The 15,958-nt window shown below is 31.3% G+C and overlaps 2 protein-coding genes across 5 annotated transcripts in view; one reads left to right on the top strand and one right to left on the bottom strand.

The window, feature by feature from the left end:
• Window positions 7,099-11,757, bottom strand: LOC109361323 (tRNA (guanosine(18)-2'-O)-methyltransferase). Of its 4 annotated transcripts, none has more exons than XM_019606771.1 (7): window positions 11,554-11,757; window positions 11,494-11,523; window positions 10,761-11,223; window positions 9,929-10,067; window positions 9,654-9,715; window positions 9,151-9,292; window positions 7,099-7,635 (listed from the first exon to the last, which is right to left on the bottom strand). In XM_019606771.1, the coding sequence occupies exons 1-7, from the start codon at window positions 11,618-11,620 to the stop codon at window positions 7,507-7,509; spliced, it is 1,032 nt and encodes a 343-aa protein (XP_019462316.1). In that variant the 5' UTR covers window positions 11,621-11,757; the 3' UTR covers window positions 7,099-7,506. The 4 variants fall into 4 exon arrangements, with proteins under 4 accessions (XP_019462316.1, XP_019462315.1, XP_019462313.1 ...); XM_019606770.1 differs by having other exon boundaries at window positions 11,494-11,527; window positions 11,558-11,756; XM_019606768.1 differs by having other exon boundaries at window positions 11,494-11,757.
• Window positions 14,906-15,958, top strand: part of LOC109359772 — a 5,194-nt gene continuing 4,141 nt past the window's right edge. Inside the window, exon 1 of the mRNA XM_019604467.1 lies at window positions 14,906-14,929. Coding sequence (XP_019460012.1) covers window positions 14,906-14,929 — 24 coding nt within the window. The remainder of the gene's footprint in view (window positions 14,930-15,958) is intronic.

Here is a 15,958-nt window from a genome sequence, read left to right as displayed (position 1 = left end):
ATTCTGATTCAGTCCCTTCATCAAATCAGAAATTGCCTGAAGGTATCTACACTTATTATTATTTCATGACACATATGCCCTTAGCCACCAAATTAATTACTGAAGATCATTTTATATTTTGGCTAATTACATAATGGCCGTAACACAATCATAGAATTATATTTGTGACCCATAAATTGTCAGAAATTCTAACAAAAACAACCTAATTCAATAGTGACGTAGAGACTCTTGACAGCAGTCCTCTAGCATTTGGTGGTGAGTAGTCTTTGAGCAGCTTGTCGTCTTCTTCGGCCATTGACCATGTTAGTTCATGTCTTCCTCTCGTTTGTTGTATTTGGCGTTACCTCCTACAAAAAAAATCCTTTCCAGTGCTGGATCAACATTTATTGATGTCCCAAAGTCACTCAAATTTTTCGTATATTAGCAACAACATGTAGATCATCAAGATAAACCAACCTATAACACGATCATAGTTTAAAAGATTAATCAATTAAGAATAAATAAAATTATGAAAATTCTAAGACAATGACACCAAAATCTTAATATGTGCAATACTGCAAGTGTATGGTTTTGTCGCTAAGTAATAAAATGTTAGAACCAATAGGGATGGTTATTCAATTGATTCTATTAATTAGTTATTCTAGTCACTTTTATGAAAATAATACAAATTTAAGAAGTAAATCATATAAAGAGATAAAAATATATCAATAAAGAGTTTTTAGGATAGAGGTTATCAAACGATATTAATGAATTAACGTTTACCACAACTTTCCATGAAATTTAAGTTGCGAAGGTAGACAACTCAATAATTGATAATATTCTATCTTGAGAAATAAAATATTTATTTACTTGAAGCGTACATCTACTATCGTGGTACATGATTCAAATAAATCCTTTACTTGGCCTCTTGTCAATCTCTCAGTGGTTGCCCAATAGTGCCCTGGGAATCCTAAGACTACTCTCGTGAATTAAAATTCAGTTTTAGTATTTAAGTTGGATAGTCAAACTCACCTTTAGGCCCTTCCCTACTCTACCTAAAGGTATGATTATATGTCAGTACACTCACATGATTTCACTCTCTAATATCCATACCACGACACTCAGAAGAAGGAATAATGGTAAAACTAACCCATCATGATCAAAAGGCAGAGCCCTTACCCTAGAAACTATGAAACTACTCACTCATGATAATAGAGAAATATAAAGATGGTTTTATTGAAGAATAAATGAGAGAGTACATAAATCCTATTATCTAATCATGAGTGTAACTCATATTTTGCTCACTCAAATTATATTATTGTGAATCATGTCTTCCTTCTTTGTGTCACCCTGTATTTATAAGTGATGAGAAATATGAATCCAATTTGAAGACCAAATTTCATATCAATAAAAAAATTTAATCTTTACAATTGTATCTTCGTTGCTTCAAAATATGATGCTTCTTATTTATACAACAACTCCTAGTGAGTTATTGCTTCTTTAAATTCAATATTTATCTTCAAATCACTGTCAATAACTTTTCACCATGTGAGAAAGAATACTTTACATCTTATAAATTTCTTGTCACTTTATTTGTGGTGAATTATATCAATTGACATCTTCTTCGAGTGGGTCTGCATTATTTTTATTTAATTAAAACAAAAGCAAATGACTTTCAATCTCCTCTGACTTGCATTTATCCCTTAGAATGTGGGTCTACCACTTCAATCACAAGTAATGTAAATATTATTTACAATTATTACAAGCAATTAAATTTACATATTTCATTATTGGATATTTAATCCAATTTGTAATCTTCATTGTATCTATTAAATAAGAGTAGATAAAATATGAATTCTTCTCTTCTTAGTGTTGATTCTCGATCATACCTTGGTACTATTAGTCAAACCATGTTTATCTAAAATATGTTCTTTTCTAGACTTTTGATTCTTTATTAAATTGAACAAAACTATAAATAATCCACAGTTAACCGAAGCTGCATAAAATTATAAAACATGATATTAAAATACCCTTTTGAATTAAGGATTTGACAAAAAAAAATACGCATTGAATATAATATATTTACACATACATCAATAATTGATTATCTATGTACATTGTTTTTCTATCTAATTGATTAAGTAATTGAGTAACTGGTCAATAAGTGGAATATTTGCTCTACTTAATCGATTATTTCTTAGCTATAATCGATTAATTATATGTTAAACAACATCTATAGAATCATTAAAACTCTAAATCCTTCATTCATTCAAACTCTTTATCTCTCAAGCTCTCCATACACATATTATGGTTCATATTCTACTCAAGAAGATGATTTTGTATCTTATTTAGTCCAATCAAGGTTCTTCCTTCTTATTCTCAAAACCCTTATTTTCATCAAACCTTTCTCTCTCTAAAAGATGAGTGATAGACAAGAAAACAAATTCTCCTTAAAGAAGCAACCATCTCGACCAACCTTCATTTTCCAAATAGTGAAAGTCCTCAAATCAACTAAGAGACTAAACGTATTGTAATTCTTGGCATGAACCAATATAAAATCTTTGATATCAAATCTTCTTTCTCTATATTCTTTAATTTCAACATTTACATTGCTTAATCAATTGAATTGTATATGATTTATACAGACTCTTATATTATTATTGATTTAACCGTTCTTAAAATCATTAAGTCATTCTTAAAGCTAATTTTTTTCTAGTTTCTTATATAATTGCTTGATAATCGACTATGTTAGAATTAACACGGCTTAATTGGTATGTAATTGTACAATAATCAATTATATGGAGTTAAAGAAGCACACTTTTAAATCAACATCAATCTTTGTCACTGTTTGTGGTCTTTTCTATTGTAGAAGTACTTCTACTTTTGTTTGGTTAGCAAGAATGCCATCTCGAGTGATCATATGGCCTAGAAATTGTACTTCTTCTAGCCAGAGTTCATACTTGGATAACTTAGCATACAATTGTCGTTTTCTCTCACCATGTTCAAAACAATCCTTAAATATTTAGCATGTTCTTCAGCGTTCTTAGGATATATTAGAATGCCGTTGATGAAAACGACAACAAAATAATCCAATAAAGGTAGGAAATCCTATTCATATATTCCATAAATATTATAGGTACATCCATAACTTCGAAGGGCATCACTAAGTATTTGTAATGTTTATGTTGGGTACGAAAAACAGTCTTAGGAATGTCTTCCTTCTTCACTCGAATCTGGTGATATCTCGATTTCAAACCAATCATGGAAACATAGTTGCTCCTTTTTGTTGAGTACCAACAAGTCAAGACACACCTAGAAGGGGGTTGAATAGGTGTAGTGGTTACTTTTTCCGCTTTTTTGATATATTGCGCAAAACTGAAAATTATTGCACTTAATCGATTAAGTTTGGTTGTAATCGATTAACCTGTAATCGATTAACCAATTCTTGGACTTAATCGATTATGCTTGTGGATAATCGATTATCCTGAATCTTGCACTTCTTGATTTTATGATTTCTTGCACATCAAGTTATCGATTATCAATCTTTACTTAATTAATTGATTACTGAAGTTACAAAATGATAGTTAAACAGATTCTAATAGGTAACTCAGATTAAATCAATTAACAAAAATGTAAAGAATAAAAGTAAAGGAGATAAGGGATAGAAAATTGTGCACAAGGAATTTTTATCATGGTTCGTTTGCGATCCACTGCAAATGACAATCAGGCCTCCCCTTCTAATATTGAGAGATTTTTCTTCACTATTGCAATTGTATGTTTACACGCACACTTCCAATTACAAAAACAAAAACTAAGCCGCTTCTTTCTTGGCACCTATGAGTTTAACAACCTTGACTCGCCTACTAGGATCTCCTATCCTTTCGCGATTCTGCCTCAGCCTCGGTATCGCTTGAACCAAGACCTCCTAGTCTCTGTGAAAATTATCAAGATCTCTCTTGAGGTGAAACTACTCACTAAGAGATCAATTTCCTTGTTCGATATTGTTTTTGATGAGTTGTCTTGAGTACTTAATACTTGGATACAACAATTAAACTCAATCTAAAATCTAAGCAGAAGAACCTAATCTAAATGAGATTTCATGCATAAGGTTTTCGTAAAATTGACTTGTACACTTTTCAGAAAAAGATTTTTCTCACTTCACTCTCCAAGAAATCAAGAAAACTATGCAATAATGTAATGCATTGTAACCTAGAGATAAATGTCATGGTTTTAATTTTTAAGCCCTATTCAGAATGCTCTCACTCTCTAAGCTCTCTTATGCATTTTCACACTCTAATGCAATGTATAAAAATGTATGCTCAAACTTATTTTCTAGTTATGCAACTTATGCCACATGGGCTAGAATTATAGCATTTATAGAAACTGCACTGATGTTATTAGTAATTGATTATTCAGTTAATTAATCGTTTAACGAGCTGTTTAAAAACTGATTTTCTGTTATGTCTTAATCGATTAACCAATGACTTAATCGATTAACCAATGACTTAATTGATTAACGCATCACAGGTTTTAGATTGGTTAGCTACTATAATTCTGATAATTGATTAACAATATACATAATTGATTATGTTGTATGAACATTGTTTTCTTGATAAATAGTAAACTACCTATATGACATGTGATCATGCAATACATATTTTTCAAATATGTTTAACTTTAATGCACAAAACCATGTATATATATGCATAAGTTTACTTATCATGTAATATCTAGATGTTATGTCACAATTTTAGTCTTGTTCAATTTTAGTTCTTGTGAGACTCTCACCTAGGTTTACCTAACCTAGACTCGATCTAAGGCAATCATCTTAAGACTTCTATTAAGAATCATGCTAATAATTACAATTGTGATTCTAAATGATGGTAATGATAATTACAATAATTGTTACATAATAATAAAAAGTAAATATATGGTGTGTGAATGCTATGATTAAGGATCATCATATCATGACAATAGACTCATCATCATCTGCAATGTAATATCATTGATGGTAGGATATTAATTTTCTCTAACTATGGATACTTATTTTTTATAGTCATCTTATTCAATTGTCAGTAATATATACAAAATCTCTCTGCTCTCATCCTTCTAACTACTTTTTGAATTGTTCCAACAGTTTTATAGAAACAATTTTGTAAGGGGGCATAGAGATTGGTCCAGGCACCAAATCTATTGAGAATTAAGGATGGCAATTGGATGGATTTAAATGAATTTTAATTTAGATCCTAATGGATGGATGAAAAGTCATTCATCAATCCATATAAATCTATTACATGCATTTTTAAACTATTTAATTCATCAATATTCAATGGATTTCAATCCATTCATTTCATCCATGTATCCATTTTAATGGATTGAATGAATGAATATTCACTCCGTTTTTTTAATTTGAACTAAACATTTTTAATAAAACATTATTTGAAGAAAAAAATCATTTTAAAATTATTATTTGATATATTTTTTAAAAATAATTAAAATACATTTTTAAAAAGTGTTTTTTTGTAAAAACACTTTTTAAAAAATATTTTTTCTAACAAACACTTTTAGAAAGTGCTTTTTTTTAAAAGCACTTTTAAAAAGGTGAATTTATGAAGTTTTTATCTATTGAAGTTTTTGAAAAGTACTTTTTAAGAATATAAACTACAACATTATATATGATAATAATAAAAACAAAATGAATAGCTAAGAACTTTAACTTATTATATCTTGTAATAGTTAATGACTATTTGTCATTGGTAACTATTACTTAATTAACAATTCTTTTGGCCTCTAATAATCTAACAGTTATAGGAATTTTAATAGATTATATCTAGTAAAGGTTGTTGTGATAGAAATTGCTAAAGCAATTACTAAATTTTAATAAACTAATGTGATAGGAATATATGAGAAATATATAAAAATATCATCAATTTTATTCCAGACCAATATGGATCACGGGATTGAGGAATAAAAGGTCCACTATACTGTGGATAAATAATATTAATATAATATTATGAACAATTCGATTAATTAAGAAGTAATTGCATGTTGAGTTTGCATAACAAGGTTGGATTTGCATGTTATTTTTTGGTAAAAAAATATTTTTGTTTTTAGTTTATTGGATGGATTGGTTATTCATCCAAATGGATATATCCATGGACATTCATTGGACATAATGAATGTATTTAAATTCATTCATTATCAATATTATCCATTGGATTATATCATTTAAATTTATTAGTTCTAACGGGTGAATTTGGATAATTTTATCACCTTTATCGAAAATTATATTTCTCCTTCATGTGGTAGATTACCAATGTCTTCCGGAAATACCATCGGAAACTCTTTCACTACTGATATTCTTTGAGTTTCCAACTCTTTTCCAACCTCTACAAATGATAAGATTGCAAAAAATTGAGTATATACTCAAATTGTTGCTAAAAATTATTTAGCATAGGTTTCACATCTTCAACACTCAAACACTCTTTAGAGGCCTCAAACCATGCAGCCATGATAATGTGTTAGGGCACAAGAGAAAAACTTGTATAGAACACATCTAACATACCATATTTAGAGATTGTACATTTTATGATTTTTAATATTATCATTTAAGATTAAATTTAATTAGAATTAAAATATTAATGTGTTGTCAGACTATTTTTACATGGTTTCGTCTCCACACAAGTATTTTTCTATCTATAGAGTTTGTCACCTAATTATCTGATAATTGTTGACTGTATATTTGTAGTGATGTTTAATGATGATGGGATTCGATTTGTTCGTCCATAAAGTTATGGAAAAATTCAAGCCTTATCCGCATAGGAGGGTATAAATTCTCATTCCTTTTCTTTTTATCTTGAATTTTATTAGTATCACCGTGAAATTTGATCGTATTATTTTTATTAATGTGTACTTCTTGAATATTATTTTGATCGTTTTAACTTTCTATTTCTAATTCCACTGTCTTGCGACATCTTTGCGGTTTTTCCATTAATTTTATTGGTGGAAATAAGATGTATAAGATTGAAGGCAAGAAACATGTTTCTTTTAGAATAATACAAGTCAGCATCATAAGATCATACATTTTTTGATGAAAATCATATTTTTCACTCATGGGAATGCATGTCAAAAGCTTCCAAACTAGGATCCTAAAAAACTGTTATCTAGACACAACAATGCCAAAAACTCAACACAACAAAAATAATACAATTATACTTTTGATTACATCATTCCAAATTTAAGTAAGTTGAGCCAATAAGTACATCTTTGATGAAAGCATTCCACTGTCAATATAGAAGCATGGTAATCTACTGTAAGGATGAGACTTCAAGGCCATGCTTCAGATAATGTGATGTTGCCTTTGCTTCTTTACTTTGTCGGAATCTATCACACGAATTTGTATGAATAAATCGAAATTGCAACAACCAAGCCTTAATCTCACAAATTCGTTAATTTAGTTTCTTGCCTCTCATTGTAAATGTCAACAAGAAATGAACATACAACCAAACGATCTTCCAGTCAATGCTGTTAGGACAATATAGCTGCCTTGCGCTTTGCATAATCTTGAACAATGCTAATTGAACTCTGGCTATGGCGTAGTGAAAATTCAGCAAGTAGAATTCGGCTTTCTTCTTCAGTAAGATCACCATGACGTCCCTACAAATATCGTGTAAAATTTAGATTCGGCCAAATGTCAAGTATGATAGAGCAGACAGTAAGAAATCTTAAGAACAGAGTCATGGATGAATTATTAAACCAGAATTGAGTTGATATCACATAAACTGGTTTGCAGTGACATTCTAAATAACATAAGTACTTCTAGTTCAAGATAGGTTTGTTGGGATCGTCGAGCCAAATTTCTAATTTGAAGATCGAAAATTATAGTTTGCTAATTTATTGTTTGATCAGGAGTCCTGTCTCCTCTTTTTCTCTTCCTTTCTCCAAATCATCAAACCTGCCCCTTCCTACTTATATTCCGTCGCATTAACAGTTAGTTACAGTTAGAGAGAAATTAATAAAAAAATTAGGTCGTAATATACTGTACATACACGAGCAGGTCAAACGAAATCAAATATGAGCAACATGACTAGAGAATCGTTGTTATATATCCACATTCTTAATAAAACTACCGAACCGAGTCAACCAGAGCTCAGCTCGAAACTCGACTCGAGTTCGATACGAGTTATTTTTTAGCTCGAGTTCGGCTCGGTTAAAGTTTACGAACTATTCGGTTCAGTTCGAATGTTTCATTTAGACAACTCAAATAATTAATTAAATTTTAAAAGATACTAATTTATATATATAAATATAATCTTATTTATATATATAATAACAATAAATATAAAAATAATATATGGGTCATAATAAACATAAAAATAATATATGGGTCATAATAAACTCTTATTTATATATATAATAACAATAAATATAAAAATAATATATGGGTCATAATAAACATAAAAATAATATATGGGTCATAATAAACATAAAAATTAGTTTATATATATAATAAATATAAATACATTGAGCTAGTTCATGAACCTAACGAGTCGAACTATATCCAACTCAAGTTTGGCTTGTTTATTTAACGAGCTCAATTTTCAACTCAAGTTCAGTTCATTTGGTTCATGAACTAAGTTTATTGAGCTAAATAACCAATAGAATTTCGAACGAATACCGAGTTGATTCGGTTCATTGTCAGCCCTACAGTGATACCTAAACAAGGGGAAGTATCCATGCTCATGCTTTAAGCCTTTACAAATGCTATGGGATACGATTTTGTTATGGTCTCTTGGTTCTTTGGTCATTGTTTTTAAGAGCTTCAGATTTCCATGTGCAGATATTTGGCAGACTTGTTTTAATGAGCTTCTTTGGCTCATTGTCAACATTAAGTTTCTATGTTTCTTTGGGTCATTCTCAACATTAAGTTTCTATGTTATGGAGGATACCTTTCTGACCTCTCCATCCCCGCAACCCTCTCTGCCCCCTTATGGAAGATACCATTCTAAGGTTTCGAGTTTTTCTTTTTTGGTGAAAACTAAACTAAACATCATTGTTTTTTAATTTCTTTTAATTTGACAAAATCATGTCTGCTTTTGATTCAGATGAAGCGAGTAAAGAGAAAAGATGATTGTGATGATTCACCATAATCAATGAAAATAAAATCATTACCAATCGAGATATTCTATCAGAAACGGCATGGTGCATGAGGATTCCAGCAGCAACTGAAACATTAAAAGAATCCACCATTCCATTCATTGGAATACTGCAGTGCAAATCAGACAATTCCAAAGCCTCATCACTAATGCCCCTGCTACAAGAACATCACCACTGGTGAATAATATATATGTATACATACACACACATGATAAAACATGAGCATAAAAGTAGGACCTATGTTACAACAATTAGAACAACTATTTAAGGTTTAAGTTCAAGACTGCAAGAGACTCCTTGACTCCTTATAATCAGTAAGCAAGAAAAAAATGACAGTTACATTGAGCTCACATTTACATTTTCAATGATATTCCATTTTTGACAGTACATAATGGAATTTTCTATTCCAATGGCATATCAAAATAAGCATTGACCATCAAATTGAACTGAACCAGCTTGATTAATAAGATATTTGTAAATAATTACATAGACAAGAAACAAAAAATGACGTAAATAACCTATTCTCATTCCCGACTACTATTGCAGTTGGGCAGGACCAGTCTAAGTCATAAATAGAAACCTGCACACAGAAAGAAAAGGACAATTAAATAACTGTAGGTCATTTGAAGTTTTTGAACATTTTGGCTCACAATTTATTGAGCAAAAACTATAGGGTAGAAGAGTGGGAAAAAATCTATTCACAAATGAAAACAATACACTAGTATATGGTTACTGCTTGCAAATACTTTTGCTGGAAATTAATGAAGAAGAAATTAGCAGAGTCAAACAATACCGCATCTATTCCAACATGAGTTGTCGCAATTCGATAACCGCGTGATTTTAAGATCTTAAAGCAGTCCTTTGTAGAGTCCCAAAGTTCAATGTCCAACCATTTCTCTGCACCCATGCTCACATGGCGATTATCTTTATACCTGCAACGAGGAAGGCAAGTTGAGCTGGTAAGATATTCATTACGAGTTCGCTTAACTTAATTGATTGTTGATAATGGTAAAACGTGGAAGAAACTCCCCTTTTATAAATCACTACTACTAGTCATGCTGATAAAAGTTCCAATTGTCAAGACGATACAGTTCATAATAATGCATCAAAATGATTGCGAAATTTGAATAAAACATCCTTTTCTAATCTCTCAGATTGATTCAACATATGACAATGGTCACATCATACAGAGCAAATCATCCAAGCAAATGCATGACACATTTACATGTACAAAATCAAGGTAGCTTCTATAATAAACTACAGAATTATGCTCCGCATCCACAATTGCGGCTGCAATATTGCAGTTTGGGAGTCTCCGTAATGGCATGTGACCGCAATTGCAGCCACATTGGCCGCATTTTCCCTCAATTGCAGTAAACGCCGGGACCGTGATTTAGAACGCTGCTGGAGACCTATTTGACACATCGATCATAATTTCAAAGGACTAATTTGACTAGTGCTTACAGTTTCAAAAATTAAAATGATAAATACAAACAGAGACTAATACTTAATATCCCCGATGTTTTCAGAGTCCAGACACTAAAATTCTGTTTTTTTTCCTTGAAAAATCGAGATTATCAATCAAAACAAGACCTGTTCACCTCAACAGTCATAAGTCTCAACACCTTTTGTTGGCTTCAGAAGACACCACGTGAACAGACTGCACACCAAGCGCATCAGCAGATCGAAACGCAGCCGAAACATTCCCGAAATCATTGAGCCCTTCGACAACCAAACAAACCGAATAGCTCCTGTTATGAACCACATTCCTAAACCTCTCCTTCCTCACATCCGAAATACATGGACTAACAGCCTCAATGATCTCACTGCTACTCATCAAATAATCATTCCAGCACCTAAACCTGTCAAGGTAAGGGAACCGCCTACCCTGCAATTCGGCTTCGGATTCGCCAAACTCGCCTTCTAGAAGAAGAGGCTTCCGCTCCATCTTCATCAATCTTGACACTCCTTCTGTGTTAGTGAGGAGATTCCGAACGGTTTCGTTTGGTTGATCTGCTTCTATTGCTTCCACTGAAGTAGCAGCAGCACTTTGTGCTGACGTATAACATCTCGAAGCCAAACACAACCCTTACAGAAAACATGAATATTATTAGAGCACATGAAAACCACGAAAAGATTAGAAAAGATAATGAAAATAACAGCACATTATGCATTGTATGTAAAACAAATCTATTTTTTGACAAATTTTGCAATTAAAAAATATTGTATGTGAAACTTTACTAAAAAAGGCTTTGATCTAGTGGTACATGGCCCTTCATGCATTCCGACAGGGATTAATTCTTTATGCAAAAGGTATGTAAGTACCAAAAAAAATGTTGTATGTCTAATAAATAGTACCATAAGAGTGTGAGTGGTGGTGAAGGAGGGAAGAGATAGAGAGTGAAAGGGTGTGACATGGAGAAGGGTGAGGTATGCATTTGAAGGAAGAGAGAGATGAAAAGAGAAGGGTTTTGGAAGGAATCATTTGAAGTTGTTGCTATGAGGAACTGGTTGAGTTGATAAATAATTGAAGATAGAAGAAAATTGGATTTGGTTTAAAATGGTGCGATATGAAAAGGTGGAGTTTTGGTTGTAAATTATGGGTGATGGGCAAAAAGGCCCAACGAGGAATTGGCTTCGGTTTGGCACAAAAGGTCAGGATGAGCTAAAGGCAGAGCCTAGGATAGGGATGGCTGGGCCGGGCGGCCACGCATACCTGTACCCATACCTGTATTATTTATGGGTACCGATGCAGATAGCAGATTTGTAAAATATATTTTATAATAATCAATATATAAAAATAATTATTACTTTATCAATAATATGATAATTTTATAATTATAATCAATCACTAAAATTATTATAAAATGATAATAGAATATACAAAATATAATGTTAAAATAATAATAAAAAACTATAAAATATTTAATATTTAATTAATATATTTATGGATACTCATTGCAGATATTTTGACGGATATTCGCGATTCATGTACTTTTGCCAACCCTAACCTAGTACTCGTTTAAAATGATTTTTAAAAGTAAAATAGTTCATTATGAAAATATGTGCAAGAAAAAATAACAAGGAAGAGGATATAGAAATGTCAAAGGTGAAGAAACTAATCATAGTAGTCCCCACCTACATATTTTCTGCAATTTATTTTTAAAAAAATCTGAAAATTAAAAAAACGAAAAAAGGGTTTCACCCCATGTTTCGTATGTTTTTAAGTTTCCAGATTTTGTTTTAATTTTTTGGGCCAATTAGTATCCGACACTATCAAGGCAAAAATAATAGGTTGATTTTGACTACCCTGTTTTGGTAAATAGTTTACTTTGATTGCCTCATTTTGATAAATATTTTTTGGACTATTCACAAATTAGTAAATAGTTTATAAACTACTCTATTTACATATACATTTTAAAAAGTGCATTATTGAGGTAAACTAGCCCTTATATACACAATGATTTCATAATCAATTCATCATGTATTTCTTACTTATTAATGTGTGTCAATAAGTAAGGAAATGATGTTGATTATATGTTATCCAAAGTATTTTCAATACATGAGTATTAAATACTTATTACTTGTACCAACATCATCCAACTTCCAACTTCAACAAATGAATCAAAAAAGGATGACAAGGAAGATATGAGCATGCTAGTCAAGAAATTCAGCAAATTTCTAAAAAGAAATAATAATGGGTTGGACAATCAAGAAGATTCACCAAGAGCAATGAACTTTCCACTTCAAATCAAAACTTCAATTGTTTTGAATGTGGAACATTTGGTCACATGAAGATGGATTGTTCTACGCTAAAGAAAAATCCTTTCAAGGCAAAACCTGAAAAGAAGATCAGCAGACGGGCTTATATTGTATGAGAGGACAATGACATAAGTTCAACTTCAGAACCTGAAAAATGAAGAACAAGCTCATCTTTTCCTAATGGTGTCTCAACATTCTGATGAGGAGGAGGTAATTGAAACTGAACCTTTAGTTAAGCCATCATTTTTTGAACTACAAAATGATTTTATTGAATTGCATAGTGAATATGTCAAACTCACCGAACTGTACTTGAAACAAAAGAATGAGATTGACACATTCTGAAACAAACCTTCTTTTTCTTCTTGTCCAAATTGTGTTACTCTTGAAAATAAAATTTCTACTTTGAGTTTTGAACTCAAAAGTTTAAACAAGAGTAGTATAAACTTAGATAACATGTTGAAGATGCAAAGACACTCGACCGACCGTAAAGGTCTCTGTTTTTCCAAACCTTCTTTAAATAAGAAAAATGAAGTGTATACAAAAATTAATTTTCATAAACTAAGTATCCATACTCATCAAAATTCTAATCTAGAACTAGGATACAAAAGCATCAACCCATCTGTACTTACTGTCAAAATCATGGGCATGCACCTAATACTTGCATAATTAAAAAATATGGTATACCCCTAGAACTTTTTCAATGGATAGAGAAAGGTGTTCACCTTATAGGACCCAAACTGAATTGGGTACCTAATATTACTTAACTGTTTTGCATGAATATTTGGGAGTCGCTGGTGATGTATGGTATTTGGATAGTGGCTGCTCAAAATATATGTTGGCGACAAAGGAAAGTTATTTGTCCTTACTCCAAGGGACAAAGGCTATGTCACATATGGTGACAACAATAAAGGAAGAATTCTTGGAGTTGGTAGAGTCGGAAAGCCACCTTCTACTACAATAGAAGGAGTTCTATATGTTGAGGGACTCAAGCACAATTTACTCAGTATAAGTCAAATTTATGTCAAAGGGTTTCATGTGCATTATACCCCGACAAATGTATCATCGATAGTAAGGTATCTGAAAACTCTAAACTTATTGGTAATAGAATTAATAATATCTATATAATTGCTTTAAATTATTCTTCTCTTCCCATTAAATATTTAGCTATAAATATTTATGATGCATTGTTATGGTATAGGAGAATTGTGTATATACATATGGATAATTTGAATAAAATGATCAAGAAAGATTTAGTTGTAGGTTTACCCAATATGAACTTTGTTAAAGACAAATTATGTTGTGCATGTCAAAACGGTAAACAAACAAAAACTTCTTTCAAACCAAATGATATTGTTTCTTCTAATAGAGCATTGCAGTTACTACACATAGACTTATTGGCCCCTCTCGGACCAAAACTTTTGGTGGTCACTATTATGCTCTTATGATAGTAGATGATTTTTCAAGATACACTTAGACTCTATTCTTGGTACACAAGAATGAGGCGTTTAATGCATTTAGCAAATATGCTAAGAGAGTGCAAAATGAAAAATCTTTAAAAATCGCTGCTATAAGAAGTGATTGTGAGAGAAATTTTAAAATGCTTCTTTTGAGGAATTTTGTGATGATCTTGGTATCTCTCATATTTTCTCTACTCCTAGAATACCACAACAAATTGGTGTTGTAGAGAGAAAACATAGGTCTTTGGAGGAACTAGCACGTATAATGTTGAATGAAACTAATCTCAAAATATTTTTGGGATGATGTAGTTAGTACAGCTTGCTATATTTCCAACTGAGTTCTAATAATACCAATTCTAGAGAAAAACTCCTATGAACTCTTCAAAGGTAGAGAACCAAATATTTCTCATTTGCATGTGTTTGGCTGCAAATGTTATGTGCTAAATAATGGAAAGAAAAACATAGGAAAATTTGTTGCAAAAGCTAATAAAAGAATTTTCCTTGGCTATTCTCTTACAAGCCAAGTTTTTAGAATTTTTAATAAGAGAACCATGGCCATGGAAGAATCCATTCATGTAATTTTTAAGAGTCTAATCCAACTATGGAAGAAAAATCCATTGTTGATGATGATGACTTTTCTAATTCCTCCTTGGCCCATTAGTGGTGTTACAGCTGATGAACAATATATTACACACTATTCATAACCTTAATTTAGCATGATTGATGATTCTTAGTGCCTAACTGACTTTGTTTCACATGGTTTAGTGTTTTAGACTTTATTAGACTAATATTCCTAAAATGAGTTAATTTAGGATTATTTGGTCTGATTAAATCTATTATCATTTTCAGATCATATGTGGCACGAATGACATTTTGGGCATTATGGAAGTGGAGGATATGTGTTGAAGTGAATATTGTATTTTTATTTTGGGAGTTTTTATTTGTAAATTCGGTTTTTGTTTTGGGCTCATTTTCGGTTTTACTCTTTGTAAAAGAGGGAACCTGAATTCCACTCTCACACTTGACATTCACTCATTTTTAGAATTTCGCTTTCCCTCTTTGGCTCTGCTAGGGTTTGGTTCTTCCCTCATTTTCGATTTTGAAACTTCTTCATTTTAATTTTTGGTTTGTTCTTCCATTGTCATGGAAGGCTAAATTTATGGATTAAGTTCTTTTGGTAATGTATCACAACTCTTGAGGTTTTGTTATTAATGCATTTTTGGTTTTTTTATTGTTGATTTCTTCTATCTTATTTCTGAATATGGTTTGCTTAATTCCATTTTTTAGAAACTGGTTGGTTGAGTTTATCTTCGCTTAGTTGATTTACTCTCTAGTGCATGAATGTTTAGCTCATGTGAATTTGTTAATCATTTCATGCTTATGCTGATTTCGCTTAGTGAGAGGCTTAGGTTTTGGAACGTTGAATTGATTATTGCTTAGTTAATTGATTCTCAACTAAACCAGAAGTTGATGGTTGGAATCTGAAATTAATCTTTTAAAACCGAAGATTGAGTTGTGAACAAATGAACCAAAGATATTTAGCCATTTTATCACATTCTTTAATTACTGTTTATGAATTTGCTTATTATTGTTCATACTAATGT

Source organism: Lupinus angustifolius, chromosome LG11 (assembly GCF_001865875.1).
Source record: "Lupinus angustifolius cultivar Tanjil chromosome LG11, LupAngTanjil_v1.0, whole genome shotgun sequence".
Lineage (NCBI taxonomy): Eukaryota > Viridiplantae > Streptophyta > Magnoliopsida > Fabales > Fabaceae > Lupinus > Lupinus angustifolius.
This window is presented reverse-complemented; position numbering and strand designations above follow the sequence as displayed.

Coding starts and splice junctions, on each gene's coding strand:
- LOC109361323 (XM_019606768.1), bottom strand. CDS start 11,620: ATGATTCCTTCCAAAACCCTTCTCTTTTCATCTCTCTCTTCCTTCAAA. Junction 10,068..10,760: donor TCTTCTGAAGCCAACAAAAG/GTGTTGAGACTT, acceptor TCCTCGTTGCAG/GTATAAAGATAATCGCCATG. Junction 9,293..9,653: donor GTAGTCGGGAATGAGAATAG/GTTATTTACGTC, acceptor ATGTTCTTGTAG/CAGGGGCATTAGTGATGAGG.